The 17704-nt window shown below is 59.6% G+C and overlaps 1 protein-coding gene across 11 annotated transcripts in view; it reads left to right on the top strand.

Annotated features, from left to right (window-relative positions):
- MROH1 (maestro heat like repeat family member 1) overlaps positions 1 to 17704 on the top strand; it is a 44982-nt gene that overhangs the window by 14125 nt on the left and 13153 nt on the right. For 9 of the 11 annotated variants that reach the window (XM_045204881.3, XM_045204874.3, XM_053930061.2 and 6 more), the window contains 17 exons: positions 3479 to 3552; positions 4239 to 4361; positions 10892 to 10999; positions 11174 to 11318; positions 11436 to 11476; positions 11701 to 11842; positions 12158 to 12210; positions 12645 to 12752; positions 13028 to 13147; positions 13373 to 13495; positions 14146 to 14292; positions 14374 to 14400; positions 15369 to 15491; positions 15645 to 15724; positions 15807 to 15918; positions 16025 to 16120; positions 16656 to 16760. In XM_045204881.3, the coding sequence (XP_045060816.1) occupies positions 3479 to 3552; positions 4239 to 4361; positions 10892 to 10999; positions 11174 to 11318; positions 11436 to 11476; positions 11701 to 11842; positions 12158 to 12210; positions 12645 to 12752; positions 13028 to 13147; positions 13373 to 13495; positions 14146 to 14292; positions 14374 to 14400; positions 15369 to 15491; positions 15645 to 15724; positions 15807 to 15918; positions 16025 to 16120; positions 16656 to 16760 (1727 nt within the window). The remainder of the gene's footprint in view (positions 1 to 3478; positions 3553 to 4238; positions 4362 to 10891; positions 11000 to 11173; positions 11319 to 11435; positions 11477 to 11700; positions 11843 to 12157; positions 12211 to 12644; positions 12753 to 13027; positions 13148 to 13372; positions 13496 to 14145; positions 14293 to 14373; positions 14401 to 15368; positions 15492 to 15644; positions 15725 to 15806; positions 15919 to 16024; positions 16121 to 16655; positions 16761 to 17704) is intronic. The other 2 variants (XM_045204879.3, XM_045204880.3) reach the window with 1 other exon arrangement.

The following is a 17704-nucleotide window of genomic DNA, read 5'->3' as shown; positions in this document are numbered from 1 at the left end:
TCTGCAGGGGCCACTGGAGGCCTGCACCCTGCAGGCTGGGCGGGGTGGGCTTACCACTGCCAAGGTGAGCAGACAGGTGATAGAGCTCATATGGCCCTGCCGCCTGCAGCGTTGTCTCTTTGGCCCTTTAGGGAGTGAGTGTGCTGACTCAGCCCCGAGGGGTTCAGGGAGTGGCACCGGGGTGCAAACGGCACTGTGGATGTGGGGCAGTTTGGGAAGGGGCAGGGACAGGGCACGGTGGCGGCCTGGATAGACCGCAGCCTGCAGCTCACTGGCTCCTGAGTAAAGATCCTCCACCCCCACCGAGGAGAAAACCAAGGCTGAGGGAGGCACAGGGACGCTGGGGCCCCTTGGGCGGCAGTCGAGGTGGAGGTGCCCGCCTGTCCCCGTTGATTGCCGCTTACTTTGGGGAGAGACGCTCCCTTCCGCTCAGAAGTTCCGTGCTTTGGGTGCCTGGCGTGCTGGCCTTGGCTTGGTTAGTTCTGCCTTCGCGTTGGTGTTTCCAGAAGTCGTCGCGGGCTCACCTGCTCCGTTTTCCCTGTAGGCGCACACATATTTGTCTCTACGTGCAAAGACAGATTTTTTCGTAACCAAAGGCCTGCGTTGTCACAGTCTAGCACACCGTGGGGCACCGGTGCCCGCACACACGGCTCTGTCACGTGGCACGCAGAGAGACGTGCACGTGGTCGCCGTGCAGCGCAGCGACTTGTCACACAGCGAGCCTTGTGCCTGCCCCTGTGAGGACCAGGTGCAGCCCGACCTCCGACTGCACTGCGTGTGGGGGTCCGAGAGCGCACGGCTGTGTCTGGCTTCTTTCCCTCCATCCCCCGTCTGTGGCTTTGCACGTCCCACGCTTCATTTCCCTTCGGGGGAGGACCCAGTGCGTGAGCCTTCCTCTCTGCCCGTCCTGCTGGAGCAGTGAGCCGCAGGGCCCAGTGTCGCTGCTCCGCGCCCGGCGGCTCGGCCCGCCCTGTGCACTTGAGGGGGCACGTGCAGCCATGGTCTTGGGTCATGGGTACGTGGGTGCAGCTGTGAGAGGTGGACCCATTACCTCCCCTGCTCACACCGCTGCCCTCCGCCCAGGGCCCCAGGCAGCGTGGCTGTGCCACACCGGTCAGTCCTCCGTTTCGGCCATGGCGAGCATGTGGTGGCGTCTCCTTGTGGTTTCCGTACAGTTAGAAACCGCGTTGCTCTTGACTTGGAGTGAAAGTTCTCTAGTGCCTCCTTGATCTGTCAGGAGCCCTTAACGTTTTTTCTTTGATGGGGAGCAGATTTCACTTTTTCCTTCCACCTTGCTGCGTGCTGCGGTACAGTCGACATACAACTTGTGAGACTTCAAGATGCACCACTGGGTGGGTGACACGGCCTCTTCCCGGCGGGGGGCCTGCGTCAGCGCCTCCTCCCCTCACCGTGTCCCACGTGCCGCTGAGTCCGAGCTCCTGGAACCCTCCTGGGCACCCGTGGGGAGGCCCGGTGGGGTTCAGGAGCACTCCCAGGCCTCCCGGCAGCAGGTGGAGGGCCCTGCTGGTTTTAGAAGTCCTCAGTTTTGATTTAAGACAGTGTGGCGTGATTAAAAGTTGGGCCTGGCCGGCCCCCCAGGGCCTGCGGGAAAGGTGCTCACTCCTACACAGGCTTGTAGCACCGCTGTCGGTCACTGAAGGGCGTGAGGACCGTCGGCTTCCCCTGGAGTGACTCGGTCTTTTCTGTGTGGGTGCCCGGGACACATTTGGTTATTCTAGATCCGGAAATGCTGTTGACTGTTGGCTGTTCTGGGTGACAGTTTCCCCTGGGGACACATACTGCCCTTGCCATATGTCGTTTTAAGTCTCACTTCATCTCAGGAATTTAAAAACGCGTCTGGCACTTCAGTGTCCCCTATTTCGGAATTCTCGTTCGGGGCCCCCTGTTACGTGTTTTGTATCATCTTTGCCCTTTTTCTGTATCCTTAAAATCAAATCCCTTAAAGATTTTGGCCTCCAGTCATGGTTTTTCTTTTCCTTCAGACTTTCATTTTCTGATTTTGGGAATGAATTACATTCCATGACATGCAGAAATCTCAAGTGTGACTTCCTGACATGTGCACGCTGGTCACTCAGGTGACCATTACTCAAATCAAAGTGCGGAGCGTCTCAGGCGGCCCCGGAGGCCTCCTCGAGCTCGTTTCCAGACGGCGGCCTTTGCCCTCCGCAGTGACCGCTGCTCCGACTCCGTCACAGCGAGTTGGTTCTGCCTGTGCAGGCAGGAGCTCGCCGAGAGGGGGTCTCTCACCGCTGTCTCTTCCACCATGAGTATACCTAGACTCATACGTGTTGTGTGTGTTTGTTCCCCCCTTCCTGTTGTGAGCTCTATTCCATTATAGTTTGTGAATGAAAATTGTCATCCTGGCCCTGGCTGCTCTGGCTCAGTGGACTGAGCGCCGGCCTGCAAACTGAAAGGTCGCTGGTTCGATTCCCAGTCAGGGCACAGGCCTGGGTTGCAGGCTGGGTCCCCAGCAGGGGGGGCACGAGAGGCAACCACACACTGATGTTTCTCTCCCTGTCTTTCTCCTCCCCTCTGTCTAAAAATAAATAAATAAATAAATAAATAAATAAAATCTTTTTAAAAGCTTATTATCCTGGTATTGGAAATTGAGGTTGTTTCCAGTTTTTGGCGAATTATGAAGAAAGCTGATATCAATATATATATATATTTTTACTTTTCTTAAAATGACTTGGAGGTTTCCGGTTTTGTTTTTTTTATTCCTGCCCTCCAGCCCCTCTCCTCAGGCAACCGTCAGCTTGTTCTCCACATCTGTGGGTCTGTTTCTGTTTTGTTTTGTTTGTTTGTTTGCTTTGTTCTTCAGATTCCCCCTGTGACTGAAACCACATGGTGTCTGTCTCTGACTCACTTCACTTAGAGTAACACCCTCTAGGTCCATCCTTGTCGAAAACGGCGAGATTTCATTCTCCGTTACGGCCAAATGATGTTCTACTGTGAGCATGTGCCACGGCCCCGTCACCCGCACCTCTGGTGGCGGCACCTGGGCCGCCCGTCCTTGGCTGTTGTGAACAGTGCTGTGTGGGACAGAGGGCTGCACGTCTCGGCCTCAATGAGTGTGTCTGCCGTCCTGCCTGTGGGGGCTCGCTCCCTGTGGGCACACCTCCCGATTTCTGCCTGTTGCGAACAGTTTCTGTGGGTTATGCTTGATGGTCTGTTTCTCTGGTTACAAAATGTAAAGTTCTCGGCTCACATTTCGTTGATCGTCCTGTTGCCTTCAACCGCCAACCTTCTAGCTTTTTAAAGGGATCACATGTTACTTGGGGTAAAAAGTGATTGATCCCCTGGAGAGGAGTGGTGGGCTTTGCGTATGCGTGTCCCCCCACCCCCACATGGAGGGCCACGCTGAGGCCGGAGCCTGGCGACGGCCTTGGCCTCGTGGTGGACAGGCCGGCAGCCTGGGTCTCATGGGGAGGCTGAGCCACCTGTTCATTTCTTGCAGCTGCTCAGATGGAGGTTAAGAAGCCCTTTATCCTCTCCTCCATGAGGCTTCCTCTTCTGGACACCAACTGCAAGGTCAGTCGCAGGGCCAGCTGAGCTGTGCCATCAGCTGCTGCAGGGAGTGTGGCCAGCTGGGATCGGACACCACCCCTGTCCAGGCGGCTGCCCTTGGCAGCGCAGGGTACGTAGGCACCTGCGCTGGGAGCCCCCAGGTCTTGCTCCTGACGCAGTGCCCCAGGCATGAGGCTGGGTGCGCCCCAGCACCACCCCCAAGCTCCAGAACCCCCTGCAAGGATGACAGAGCGCACAAGAGCAGTCCGACTCACAGCTGTGGCTCATTACAGTGAAAAGACAGCGCGGCCTCAGCTGAGACTCAGGCCCAGGAGGCCGAGACAGGGAGCCCCCCTGTTCCCTCCCCGAGGAGTCGTGGGCAGCAGTGTGGCAGCACACAGGGGCTGCCACCCTGGGAGCCCACAGCCTGTGCCCAGGGTCTTTACTGGGCCCCTGTCACGCAGACCTGGTGGCTGCAGGGCTGACAGTTGGCAGCCCCGGGGGGCTGAGCTGGTGGGCATGGCCGGGGGAGGCGCCTGCCCAGGGAGAGGGTGCTGTTCACTGAGTGGGGCTGGGTGGCAGGCTCAGGCCCCCCGGGGAGTCTGGGCGGCCTCCCCCTACAGGGTGAGAGGGGTTGGGGCACGAGGAGGAGCACAGCCCCAGGTGTGAGATGTCCAGACTGGACTGTTCGGGACTGTCCCTCCGTGCAGGTGAAGCGGGCGGTGGTGCAGGTGATCAGCGCCATGGCCCACCATGGCTACCTGGAGCAGCCTGGCGGCGAGGCGATGCTGGAGTACATCGTGCAGCAGTGTGCGCTGCCCCCTGATGCTGAGGTAAGGCCCCCCGCACCGGCCAGGACCTGGCGGCTCTGCTGGGGAGCGTGGGCACTGAGGCGCGGGGGCTGGCGGGGTGGCTGCAGCCTTGGGCTGTGTGCCCAGCAGACTTCTCTAGTGTCCAGTCAGGGCCTCCGCACCCCAGCAGTCACTTCCTCAGCTGCAGGACTCAGGCGGGAGAGTCAGGACAGGCACACGGCTCTCTTTGGGGCTCTGCTATTGAAAACGTTGCTAAGAAAATCCCAGTTTCTTCTTGAGGGAGAGCAAGGTAGACCCTGGTAACGTAGACATTGTGGGGTGGCCATCCCTGCCGCCGGCCTGTGGTGAGCACGGTGGCCTTAGTCACTCTCCTGCCCTGGGCCTGGTCTTGGGTCCTCAGAGCCAGCCTGTCTGCCCAGCTCAGGACCAGGCCGGCCTGGCGGGGCACTCAGTGCCCCTAAACGGGACATCGGCCCAGATTCTAAAACACGAGTCCAGCCAGAGTGAGTGGGGGCCGTGCGTCTGCCCCTGGCCTTGTGAGCCAGCCCAGCTGCGTGCTCTCTCGTGGGCCCGTCAGGGTACTAGGCATACCTGGGGGGGGCAGTCGAGACCCTCATGCAGGCAATATGCTTTCATTCCGTTTGATGTGGAAGGTTCTGCTACAAATTCTCTGATTCCTGGTCAGCACTTGGAATCGGAGGAAGTATGAGAGACTCAAATGACTTTGGAAGCAGCAGATGCTTGCTTGGCACACTTCCTGCCCGTGGGAGCCAGGCACACGTGTGGCCGTTCACTGTGTCACTGCGTCCGTCTTTCTACGTTTGCGCATGTTTCAAAATGCCCCTGATAAAACATTTGCAAGCAAACAAATTGACTGGTGACCCCGAGATATGGTGGCCTTGGCAAGAGGGCCTGACGGCCGGGCCGGGGGTGGGTGGGTCAGGAGCCCAAAGGGGTGGGAAGGCAGGCCCAAGGGTGCCTGCAGTTGCCTCTGCACTTCCCCCTGATGCCCTTTCCAAGCCAGGGTGACGCAGCGCGCTCCACGCACTGCAAAAGGCAGCCGCCGCTCGGGCCCAGCAGACATTCTGGGGCCCAACTCCCTTTTCCTCCACGGCGCTGGCCCCCGCACCTGGCCGCTGTCATCTGTTCTCTGTCCCTGAGGGCCGCCTCCTCCAGAACATCGCCTACACAGAGTCATGCAGTTTGGGGCCCTTCGACTCCGACTTCTGCCTTGGGCGTCCTATGTCGGAGGCCCTCTGCGCTGGCACAGGGACCTGTCGCCTGCTCACTTCCACCGCTGAGTCGTGTCCCTCATGAGCTTGTTTGTGCCAGTGGAAGGACGTTCAAATTGCTTCCAGGCCAGGAAGTTGTGAATGAAGCCACTACGGCCGCTGGTGCAGCTCTCGGGAGAGCACCCTTGCTGCTCCTGGGTTAGTGCGGGGTGTGAGGCTGCAGGGGAAGGGGCAGCGCGTGTCATTTCATGAGAACCTTCCGTGCTGCCTGCACGCCCACAGCACAGGGGCGGGGCCTGCCGCTCCCCGTCCTTGTCCACCCTTGGGGCGTTCTGAGTGTCGTGCCCTTTCTTTTACCCTCCCCTGAGGGTGTTTTTTGAATTGATTTTAGAGAGAGAAGAAGGGAGGGAGAGAGAGAAACATTGATTTGAGAAAGAAATACCGATCGGTTGCCTCCCGCTCGCACCCTGACCCAGGATCGAACACACAGCCTTTTGGTGTAGGGGACGCTCCAGCGAGGAACCCACCGGCCAGGGCCGCTGTTTGTTTCCTAAGCCTTTCTCACAGGGCGGCACCTCACTGTGGGTTTCACCTGCGTTTCACTGACGGCTGTGGACGCTGACCTCCTGTGCTTACTTGCCAGCTGGGACAAGTCCTCTGTCAGACGACTCTGTTCTATGCGCGTCCTTGTATTTTTAGCAGTATCTTTCAAAGAGCAGAAGTTTTACTATTTTAGAAGCCCAGCTTATCAGTTTTTTAATTTATAGATCATCCTTTTGGTGTCCTAGCTAGTAAATCCTCGCTGAATCCAATGATTTTCTCCTATGTCTTCCAAAAGTTTTAAGCTTCAGGTCTTGCATTTAGGTCTAGGATCCATTTGGAGTTCATTTTGGTTTGAGAGGGAGGTGCGGGCCGAGGCTCATCGTTTTGCACGTGCTGCGGGCCCCGTCGTCCGGGCGCCGCTGGCCGCGCGCACCCTTCCTGCACCGCTGCGCTGTCCGCGCATCTGGTGAACACCCAGCGCCCTTCTGGGCTCTGCCTGTGGTCGGCTGCGGGTCCTCCGGTGGGCGCCACGCCGGCACATCTGCGGCCGGGCAGCAAATCCCCCTGCCGTCGTGGGGTGTGGCCGTTAGAGTTGCAGGCCCTTTGCTTTTCCATAACAGTTTAGAGGCATCTCTCCGACTTCTTCAGAAGATAGACCTGGCGCAGTTATGACTGGGTTTGTGTTGGATCTGTGACCCTGTGGGAAGAATCGATATCTTTACAGTACGGAGTGTCCCAGTTCATGAAAACAGCACATCTCTACATTTGGTTAGGTCTTTGATTTCTTTCATCAGCATCTGATAATTTTTGTTTTTATTTTACTTTGTATTTTTTAATTGAATTTCCTTGGGCACAGGTTCCAGGCGCCCAACTCAACCAAACACCCTCTGTGCACTGCACCGCGTGCCCGTCGCCCCGAGCACGGTGTCCTTCTGTCCCCGTTTCCTCCCCTCTGCCCACCTCCACCTGCCCCCACCCCCTTTCCCTCTGGCTGTCACCACTGGGTCGTCTGTTATTCCTTCCGTCTTCCTTCACCCAGTGCCCCACCCCTCCTCGCTGACAGCTGTCAGTCTTCCCTGCGTCCATGCCTCTGTTTCTGCTTTGTTCGTCAGTTTATTTTGCTCATTAGAGTCCACGTATAAGTGAGAGCACGTGGTATGTCTTCCTCTGGCTGGCTTATTTCAGTCAGCATAATGCTCTCCAGGCCCATCCATGTTGTCACAAAGGGTAAGGTTTCCTTTTCTTTCTTTCTTTCTTTTTTATGACCAACTAGTATTCCATCGTGTAAATGTACCACAGCCTTTTTATCTGCTCATCCACTGGTGGGCCCTTGGGCTGGTGCCAGGCCCTGGCTCTTGTAAATAAATAAGGCTGCTGTAAACATCGGGTGCGCATGTTCTTTCTGACTGGCATTTTGGGATTCTTAGGATATGCTCCCAGAAGTGGAATCGCTGGGTCATAAGGCAGATCCACTTCTAGTTTTTTAGGAAACTCCACACTGCTTTCCACAGTGGCTGCCCCTGTCTGCATTCCCACCACCAGGGCATGAGGGCTCCCTTTTCTCTGCGTCCTCACCAGCATTGTGGTTTGTTGAATGTTCGGTAACTTGCAGTGTACAGGTTCCGTACCTACTCTGTTAGATTTGTAACTTTTGCTTTTAGTGGTGTTGCGGTGGTGTCCATTCGCTCATTGCGGTGTCCAGTTGTTCGTGGCCGGTGTGGAGAACTGCAGCTGATTGTCGCAGACTGACCTGCAACCCATGGCCCTGCTTTTTGGATTCCTCGGGACCTTCCCCCAGAACATCATGCTTCTCATAGACAGTTCTACTCCTCCTTTCCAGTCAGATGCCTTTTACTCATTTTTCTTGCCTTATTGCACAGCCCAGCGCCTCCAGCACAAGGCTGCGTACGCACGGTGACAGCAGACCTGCTTGCCTTGTTCCAGTTCTAAGGGGAGCACGCTCCGCCTTTTACTGTTAAAGATCCTGCCCTCAGTCAGGACGTACGATTCCTTCGTGAATGTTGAGTGACCCTTGCAGCCCCCAGATGAAGCCTGATCACGACTCATCATCGCTGGGTGTGGTTTGCTGATACTTTGTTGAGAGGTTTCCTGCCTCTTCAGGAGGGATATTGGTCTGTATGTTCTTGGTGATGTCTTTCACTGCTGATGCTACAGCCTCACTGAGTTGGGATATGTTCCCTCCTCTTCTGATTTGTGGAAGAGTTTATGAAGAATTGGCATCACTTTTCCTTCAGTCTTTGGTGGAATTCCTCAGCGGTGCCATGGCCGGGAGGTCCCTTTGTCAGGAAGTTTTTAACTGTGACTTCAGCCTCTTTGACAGACAAAGGGCCATTTAGGTGATGTGTTCTCCCAGCTCAGCTTTGCTCATGCATCTCAGGGCCCAGGGTGCTGAGAGCGCCGTCTGCACGGTGACGCACTGGACTTGCAGGCTCGGGCCCTTGCAGCTGGACCCCATTCCGTGTGCAGGTCTCCGTGCCTCCCAGAAGGGGCCGCAGGGCGCACTCTGACCGCAGCGGGATGCAACCACATGGGTGACGTCTCTGCCCCTTGGAGTTCGAAGTCCCGGGTTTTCGTTGGAGGCAGGCCGCGCAGGCACTCAGGGCCTCGGCACCTGAACCAGCGTTACCACTTAGGTGCTGCTTCAAGGCCCACCTCCCTGATGTGCAGAAAACAGTATGTAGGGTGTTTAGAAAGTTTAATAGAATTACCTTCTGACCCACCCAGTCCACTTCTGGGTACACCCCCAAAGGAGCTGATGGCGGGGTCTGGAAGAGAGATCTGCACAGCTGTGCTCACGACGGCGCGATGCGCAGCGGCGGAAACGTAAGCATCCGCGTGGTCCGTCTGGTTCACGCTGTAGGCCAGCCACGCGGCGGAGCATTACTCGGCCTTGCAAAGGATGAAGTTCTGATGCGCTACAACGCGGACGAACTTTGAAAATTTGCCGATTAAACTTCCATCTAGTTTTAGAATCAGTTTGGGATTTTCTAACTCCACTGATTGTCCTGTACTTATTGCTTGGCCGTTTGCCCTAACAAAGAGCTCTCCCCGGTCTTGTGCTCACGTGTGCGTGGCTGTGTGGGTCACAGGTTGCTGTGCTACGTGGTCGTCCTTAATCCGGTTCCGTCGCTGGTTTGGTGGGCAGACGGTGGCGCACTTGGCATGTGTCCCTGGGGCACGGCCTCCATCCTTCTCTGAGCCTTGACCTCCTGGTACAGGGAGAAGTTCCAGGCTCACCTTGAGCTGTCCTTGCCTCCAGCTCCGGACCCTTTCAGATGAGCTGTGTATGTGGGACTTGTCTCCTCTGTTTCTTTGGCGTTTTCTGGCTCCCGGTGTCACTCTGCCAGTACTGGTGTCCTCTGTGTGGTAGTGCTTCTGCCTTTCCCGTCTGCGTCGTTCTTTATAGTCCCTTCAGGTCTCAGTGTGCTCCTCCGAGTCCATCATCTCTTCCTCAGCAGTAACCACTTCACTGCTCACCTCCGGAGTTGAATCTGTCTTTCAGCTGTTACAATGTTTTACGCTTTTGCCTCGTCCTTGGTTCGTGTCGGTATTCCCCACCTGCTGCGTGTGTTTGAGGACCAGTTGGTGCTCTTTGTCTGTGCCCCTCACATCGTCGCTCCCAGTGGGCTCCGATGGGCCTCAGCGTCCTTGGGTTCTTTTTTTTTTCTTTTTTTTTAAGATTTTATTTATTTACTTGTAGAGAGAGGGGAAGGGAGGGAGAAAGAGAGGGAGAGAAACATCACTGTGTGGTTGCCTCTCGTGCACCCCGTACTGGGGACCTGTCCCTCAACCCAGGCGTGTGCCCTGACTGGGAATCGAAACGGCGACCCTTTGGTTCTCAGGCCGGCACTCAAGCCACTGAGCCACAGCAACCAGGTCTACATGGGTTCTTTATTAACCCAAAGTTTCTTGTAGGATTTTAAATTTTTCGAGGGGGACAGCTTGTCATGGCTATTGTGGATTTGTCCCTTTATTGCATCATCGGCATTGACTCTGGCCAGGTTTGCTTCCACTTCAAGCGGCTCTTGAGATACCCTTTTTGGCCTAATGGGAGGTCCGGCTGTCAAAGTCGTCTGTGTGTGTTTGGTGTGAAATGTATTTAGTATATTTTTATACTAAAATATTTAGTATAATATTTGGTATGAAATGTATTTTAGTATATTTTTAAAAACGGTTGTTCAAGGCCTGGCTGCCCCTAGTTTTTCTGCTCGGCCTTGATTTCTAAGTGAGAGGTCCGACCAGCGCCCAGAGACATTGCAGCCGCTCGGTGTGGCGCCGGCTTTCCGGGCATGAGTGGGAGGTAGTGGAGCCTTTGCAGAGCTGGCTGTCCTCTTGCTCACAGGCCGCCCAGGAGCCCGGCTCACTGTGTCGAGGCCGAATTCTTCTGAGTGAGGTGGGAGTGTTCTCAGGTGGCTCTCTTCCAGGAAGGCGCCATCACTGCAGATAGCAGAGTGCTGGAGCCAGGGCGAGGTCTCCTCTCTTGCAGTCTGGAGCTTGCAGGAGATGCCCGGGGTATCCTGTGTTGTGGTGACTAGAACTAAGCCGGGAGAGCCGCTTTCTTGGTGGATCTTAGCGCTGACTGCATTTCCTGCCCGAGGCAGGCCGGGTGTCCCCACGGTGGGGGCTGGGGAGGGTCTACCCAGCCTCCATACAGGCTGGATCCTCATGGCCCATAGCCCATGGCCAGGTATCTTTGAGAACGGAGAAGTTAGGCGCAGTGCCCCACATGTTCCTGCCTTCCCCACCCACCCCCAGCCTCAGAAGCCCGGGGGCCCTGGGGCGGAGCCCCCCGCCGACAGTGTGCGAGCAGTCAGCGTCAGCACCCTCTACCTGGTCAGCACCACCGTGGACAGGATGAGCGACGTGAGTGCGCGCCCTGCCCCTGCCCTGTGACGGACCTGCCCCTGCTGGCCCTGCGGCCAGCGCCTACTTAACTGGCTAGACCTTCCCAGCACCTCGTGCCTGGGGTGGGGGCTCCTCGAAGCTGCCCCCCTGTGCCAGTCTCGGTCCTGAGACCAACCACGGCACCGCCCCCAGGTCCTCTGGCCGTACCTGCTCCAGTTCCTCACCCCTGAACGCTTCACCGGGGCACTGACCCCGCTCTGCAAGAGCCTCGTGCACTTGGCCCAGAAGAGACAGGAGGCGGGGGCTGACACCCTCCTCATCCAGTACGATGGCAACGGTGCGTGGAGCCCCAGACCCCGCCCCCGCCCCCACCCCACCCCCGCCCCGCCCTGTCTCCGCGCCCTTAGTGGCCCCTGAGTGGCCCCTGAGCATGAGCGTCGCATCTCCTTTGCAGTGACCCTGCCGTCTCCCTTCGCCATAGCCACGAGGCTCCTGGTAAGCGGGCGTGGCGCCCTCCGAGGGGCGCAGCAGAGGAGCGGGCTCTCCCCCTGTCCCTGGGCGCCTGTCCTTCGCCATCAGGGCAGAGGGAAGGACACTGTCCCAGGTGCTCCCTTCTGAGTATTGGGGAGCTGTTTTGAGGGGCTTGTTGCCCCCACCCCGGGCCCTCGTGGGCTGCTCTGTGGTCCTGTGTGGCCGCAAGCTCCCTTTGTGCCTTGCAGACTGTGTCTTCCCGCCCCTACCTGGGGGACGGCCGTGGGGCGGCCTCGCTGCGCCTCCTGAGCATCCTGCATCGGGACATCCACCCTCTGCTGGGGCCGCGTTGGGCCACGACCATCCCCCTTCTGCTGGAGTACCTGGATGGTGAGGCCCGGCTAGCGGGCAGACCCTGCACCTTTGACTCCATCCTGCTGGCCAGGGCAGCCTGGCTGTGGGACTAGGGTTTGTAAGTGGGAGGAAGTCGTCTCCACGGTGGTTCAGGAAGGGGTCTGGACAGCAGGCCAAAGGGTGCTGCTGCCGCTGGTGTCACTTGGAGGCACCTGGGGTGCCGGCCCACTCCGGATCTCCTGTGTGCTCTGGATGGTGGGGTGGGGCCTGGGCCTGGGACACTCTGAACACCCCTCTCTTGTCTGTTGGGATGGGCTGCCTTGCCAGGTTGACGGGTGACTGTCGTTTCAGAACATAGTGAGGAAACCCTGTCACAGAAGGAATGGGAGGAAAAGCTGCTGGTGGTGAGAGAAGGGAGGAGAGACCAAGGTGTGGCCTGGCCTGGGTGGGGAGAACCTGGGGGGCTGTACCTTCCTAGGGTTGTGACACCTGCCTTGATCTAGTGGTGTGGCTGGTGGTGGGAGACGGGTGGGTGTCTCTGGGGTGAGAACTGTCAGCTACCCTCACAGACCCCACTCTGCTCTGACGACCAATCACAGGGGCTTTGTGCTGCTGTGGCCCCGGCAGCCTTCTGGCTTGTCCATCGCCTGGCCCGGAGCTGTCCCCGGCCCTATGACCTGGTGCATGTCTGCCTGGACGGGAAGGTCACCCACCACCGTTCAGAGCCAAGGCATAGGACCCCCTGAGGTCACTGTGGGCCACCACTGGGCCTTGGCCCCTACCCAGCCAGCCCAGTGCCGGCTGAGCCCCTAGCCCTCGCTGCTGCTCCTGCCCACAGTTCCTTCGGGACAGTCTGGCCGTTGTGTCTGACAACACGTGGACCTGCCAGCTGAGCCTAGAGATGTGCAAGCAGCTGCCCTGCTCCGACGGGACGCCCCGGGAGAAGGTGTGGGGTGATAGCCTGCCGGGGCTTTCGGGGTGATGGTCCTTAGGTCCAAGTTCCTGTACTTTGATTCTGTGTCACTTGCTGCCTGAGCCTATCTGGTGGCCCGTGGGGCCCTGGCAGAGCTGGGAAGAGAAGGGCCGGGCTGGTGGCTGGGACACTCCCTGCTCGGGCCATGGCCAGTGCTGTGGGTTCCCAGCAGCCCTTCCCATGCAGGGCTGGTGTGCCGGGCTCCCTCCACCGGTGTCAGCCCAGCACTCTCCCTGGCTTTGCCGCAGAATTTCCTGTACAAATGTGTGGGGACCACCCTGGGTGCCGCTTCCAGTAAGGACGTGGTGCGGAAACTTCTGCAGGAGCTGCTGGAAACGGCCAGATACCAGGAGGAGGCGGAGCGAGAGGTGCCCGCCCCGGCCCCACCCGTGGGAAGCCCCAGGCCCACAGCTGGCCAGTGGCGCTCACTGTCCTCTCTCAGGCACAGAGCCAGTGAGGGCGCATGTGCACACGTGTGTGCTGCACACAGAGGCAGCCATGTGGTGTGGGCATGTGTGTGCCGGGTGTGTGCTCCTCCGACCTTGCGCCTGCACATCCCCGCCCTGGTGTCAAAGCCCCACGCGCCTCCCCAGGGCCTGGCCTGCTGCTTTGGGATCTGTGCCATCTCCCACCTGGACGACACCCTGGCTCAGCTGGAGGACTTTGTGAGGTCGGACGTGTCTAGGAAGTCCATGGGCATTTTCAACATTTTCAAGGTACAGCAGCAGCCAGGCTGGGGAGGAGGTCGTGAGGGCCATCCTGGGCTCAGGATGCCCTGCAGGCTGTGGGGGTGGGTGCCGGAGATGCATTCAGTCTCTGCTTCCTCGTGGGACCGACAACCGAGTGTGGGCTCCCTCCCAGCTGGTGACAAGGGGCACGCAGCCCTCCCCTGTCCCACCTACCTTCTGTTGGTCCTCTGCCCCCTGGTGGCTGGCAGAGGCAGCTTTCTTGCCAAAGCCCATTTCAGGAGGGGGTGGACCATATGCCTCCCCACCTGCGCCCTCGTCCCTCCATGTGGTGTCTCCTGGGGCCTGTCCCTGTTACAGAATCTCAGGGTGGGACTGGCTGTGCAAGTGTGAGCAGGCCCTGAGGACGGAGGGGACCCTAGCTCAGCTCCCCAGTTCTTCCTCCTGCCTGACCCCCCCTTGGTCCCCTAGTCAGACCTTTGGCCTCTGTCCCTTGGTCCCCAAACAGCTTAAGTCTGGCTCGAGGGATGGGCTCTCCTGGGGTTAGGTATGGTCAGGTTGAGCCTCCGACTTGCTGGCAGCTCTGCTTTCTTCCCTGGCAACAGGGGGGTGGCGCCCAAGGCCCCCTGTGGGGGTTAACTGTGTGATTGAGTCCTGCCACCCCCACCCTCCTGCCTCAGGATCGCAGCGAGAACGAGGCAGAGAGAGTGAAGGGCACCCTGATCCTGTGCTACGGGCATGTGGCCGCACAGGCCCCCCGGGAGCTGGTGCTGGCCAGGGCTGAGTCAGACATCCTGCGGAACATGTTCCAATGCTTCAGCACCAAGGTGGGCGCCTGGGCGGGCATCGGGGACGAGCGCCAAGGCCGCACTCTCATATTTTAACGCCTCTCGCTTTTTGTTGTTCAGGTTCTGGGAATAAAGGTAGAGACCAAGGTACAGTGTGTAGGAGATAAGCACGGACTATGCCTTTCTCTCTCTGCTGGGGGGGCTGAGCTTCAGGGGCAGGAGCCGTGGGGATGCCCGCTGGGGCTTCCTAGTCCCCATCTGTGGGGACAGGGTTCTGGAACCCCACCCCAGGGCCTGTCCTCAGGTACCTTGGAGCAACCCCTCCCCTGCTTGGGCCCAGGCTCTGGATGGTGGGTGGGAAGAAGGGGGCCTTCTGCCATCTGGGCAGCAATGGGGGACTTGTAGGTGGGGGCAGGGAGCTGCGGGCCGCAGCCCGTGTCCGGGCTCGGCTTCCTGACGCTCATGGGGCTGACCTTCCAGTGAGCGCCTGGTAGTGGGCTGAGCTCCGCAGCCAGTGACGGTGGCCTCCAGCTTCGCTAACACAGCTCCCTCTGGAACCTCTGGCACTAACCTGGAAGCCCCTCTCTCCGGCCATCGGGCCCACCCCTTGAAGACAGACCCTCTAGTCTCCTGGGGTTGGCTGGGGGGGGCTGTCCTGAGAGTTGTCTCTTTTCCCTGCACCCATTAGAGTTGGGGTGGGGTGCACACCCCCCTTCTTCAACCCCGAGAGGCCAAGTTGGGGGGAGTGGCAGGGGGCAGCCCCACTCTCCTGGGGCTCTTGGGTGTGCTTGCAGGATCCTTTCAGCCACACTATAGGGTGCAGGGGGACAGAGCTGCCATCTGCCTGCAGTTATCTGCCCAAGGCTGTGACCCAGGGACCCCAGGGCCTGGGCCAGGCAAAACTGAGTTCCTCAAGGCTCCTTCACGGTGCCCTTTGGTCCTGTTGGCTTTGACAAGTCCTTAAGAACAGGGGGTGTGGTCCGACCTCCTCTAGCTGTGGGCAGCCACCCATGCTGGGCTCAGCCCTGTGGGCAGAGGCAGTGGTCACCACGTCAGGGCGGAGCCACACTACGGAGTGGGCGTCGGTGGCCCCCTGCAGCTGGCCTTCCCCGCAGGACCCGGCCCTGCAGCTATGCCTCGTCCAGAGTGTGTGCATGGTGTGCCAGGCCATCTGCAGCAGCGCACAGGCCGGCTCCTTCCACTTCTCACGAAAGGCAGAGCTGGTGGCCCAGATGATGGTGAGGCTGAGCAGGGCCTGGTGGGTCCCGGGGTGGCTGGTGGGCCTGGGGAGGCCGAGGCACACGCAGCGAGGGCCCCAGCACAGCTGGGGCGGCTGCTGGGGAGGAGAGCCGGTGCCCTGGCCCAGGGCCAAGTGACACACTGCCCCCCAGGACTTCATCAGGGCAGAGCCCCCGGACTCCCTGCGGACACGCATTCGGAAGAAGGCCATGCTCGCCTGCACCCACTTGGTGTATCCTCTTCTCTGGGTGTGGGCTTTCAGGGTGAGGGCTCGGGGGTGGCCAGACAGGCCTGGCCCTTAACTCACGGCTCAGCTCCCTGGAGCCTGAGCTGGAAGAGCAGGCACGGGCGGACATGGTCCACGGCTGTCTGCACAGTGTCATGGCCGTGCTGCCCGAGCCTGAGGGCGACGACGGCCAGCAGGAGGTATCGCCGCATGCCCCTCGCCCCCTGCTCGTGTCTATGGGGGGCAGAGGAGCAGCCACTGTGGGCAGAGGGTCACTGGTGGGGCCAGCACCTCCTTCCCTTTCAGTCCCTGTACCTGGACACTCTGCACGCCCTTGAGGACCTGCTGAGGAGTGTCCTTCGGCGGAACCTGACGCCCCAGGGCCTGCAGATCATGGTGGAGGTGTGCAGCGGTGTGGTGTGCGCTCCAGGGGGCAGGAGGCACCTGGCAGCCGACTCTTGTCTCTCGGGGACCTCCTTGCCTGGGGGCAGCACAGGGGCCGTTCAGTGCTTTCTGCCATGTTGTGGGGTCTGTGGGCAGCTGTGCATGTGGGGGCAGGCCCTGACCCAGGTGGGGCCTAGGGCCTGTTCCCCTGTCCCTTCCATCTCATGCCGCCTGGATGCAGAAATCCCGCAGGTGCTCCAGGTGTGAGCTTCTGACCATGTGGGGCCATCGAGAGAGCGGGATGGGCAGGTGGTGGCCACTCCATCCCTTTGTAGGCCCAGCTGGCTCTGGGTCCACCAGAGCCATGTGTGGCCATGCCAGCAGGACAGAGATGGGGCAGGGGTGAGCTGTAGCAGTGCCCTGCTCTGACCAGGCCCTGCTGGGCCCCAAAGCAGGAAGGGTGGCTTGGCAGGGACGCTGACCTGCCCGTGGTGCACAGGCTCCTGGGCTGTCCCCCAAGCCGGCACCTGTGTGAAGCCCCCTTCTTTCCCAGCACCTGAGCCCGTGGATCAAGTCCCCTCGGGGCTACGAGCGGGCGCGGGCACTGGGCCTGAGCGCGGGCCTGCTGCAGTTCTTCCTGGAACACCTGCACGTCAGTGTGAGTAACTGCGGTGACACCGCTGCCCCGCCCCTTCCTGGTGGCTCTTCCTGGGTCCCAAGCTTGAGGTCTGCCACCCTCATGTCACAAAGCACCCAGTAGCCTTTCTAGCTGTTGGCCGGCTGCCACCCTGGGCTCGTCCAGAGCGAGCCCCTGCTCTCTCTGGAGACGTGGACAGAGGGCCGGTCCGCACCAGGTGTGTGCTCAGAGTCTGTGCGCCTGCCAGCGCTGACGTGTGATGTGCCCCACGTGAGGGAAAGCGTGCGGGGGAGCTGGGTGCAGGAGAAGATGAGGCAGTGTGGGCGAAGATGGAGGCTGGCCCTGCAGGGTGCTGTGGGGAAGGCGGCCCCTGCGGGGCGGCCCCCGTGGGTGGGCAGGGTGCCCCAGGCGCCCTTGGGGGTGTGTTTTGCGGTGTTGGGTGAGACTCCGGAGCTCACTCCTGCACTCTTCCAGCATTCCCCGTGGTCCCTACAAGGCCATTAATCCAGGTGACGTTGGGCCAACGTGGCAGAGCCGTGGCGTGCCTGTTGCGGTGGTGACGGGGTGCGTGGACTCAGGAACGCAGCCAGCAGCTCTGTGTAGATGGGTGCTGCTCGTCACGGGGGTGCTGTGGTTGTCAGCGTAGCTTTTTCTCCAGCTGTATCTGTGACTGCCTACTGCTGGCATCGGGGAACCTGTGGGCTTGGGGTACTCAGTCACTGGGTCGTTTGTAAGACTCTTTTGTCACTTCTGGTGAGTTTCCAGTCAGTGTCCTTGTGCTGTTCAGACAGGCGGTCACACGGTGTGCAAACCTGGGGCTTTGGCTCCCCCCAGCATTCGCACACTTTGGTTCCTCCCTCCCTGGCCCTTCCGGAGCAACGGCCCGCCGTTGGTGGTTCTGCTGCTGAGCAGGAGGCTCGGCCTCCTGGGCCGCGTTCCCTCTTCCTCATGTTCCTCATGCCCCA

Source organism: Desmodus rotundus, chromosome 8 (genome assembly GCF_022682495.2).
Source record: "Desmodus rotundus isolate HL8 chromosome 8, HLdesRot8A.1, whole genome shotgun sequence".
Classification (NCBI taxonomy): Eukaryota; Metazoa; Chordata; class Mammalia; order Chiroptera; family Phyllostomidae; genus Desmodus; species Desmodus rotundus.
This window is presented reverse-complemented; position numbering and strand designations above follow the sequence as displayed.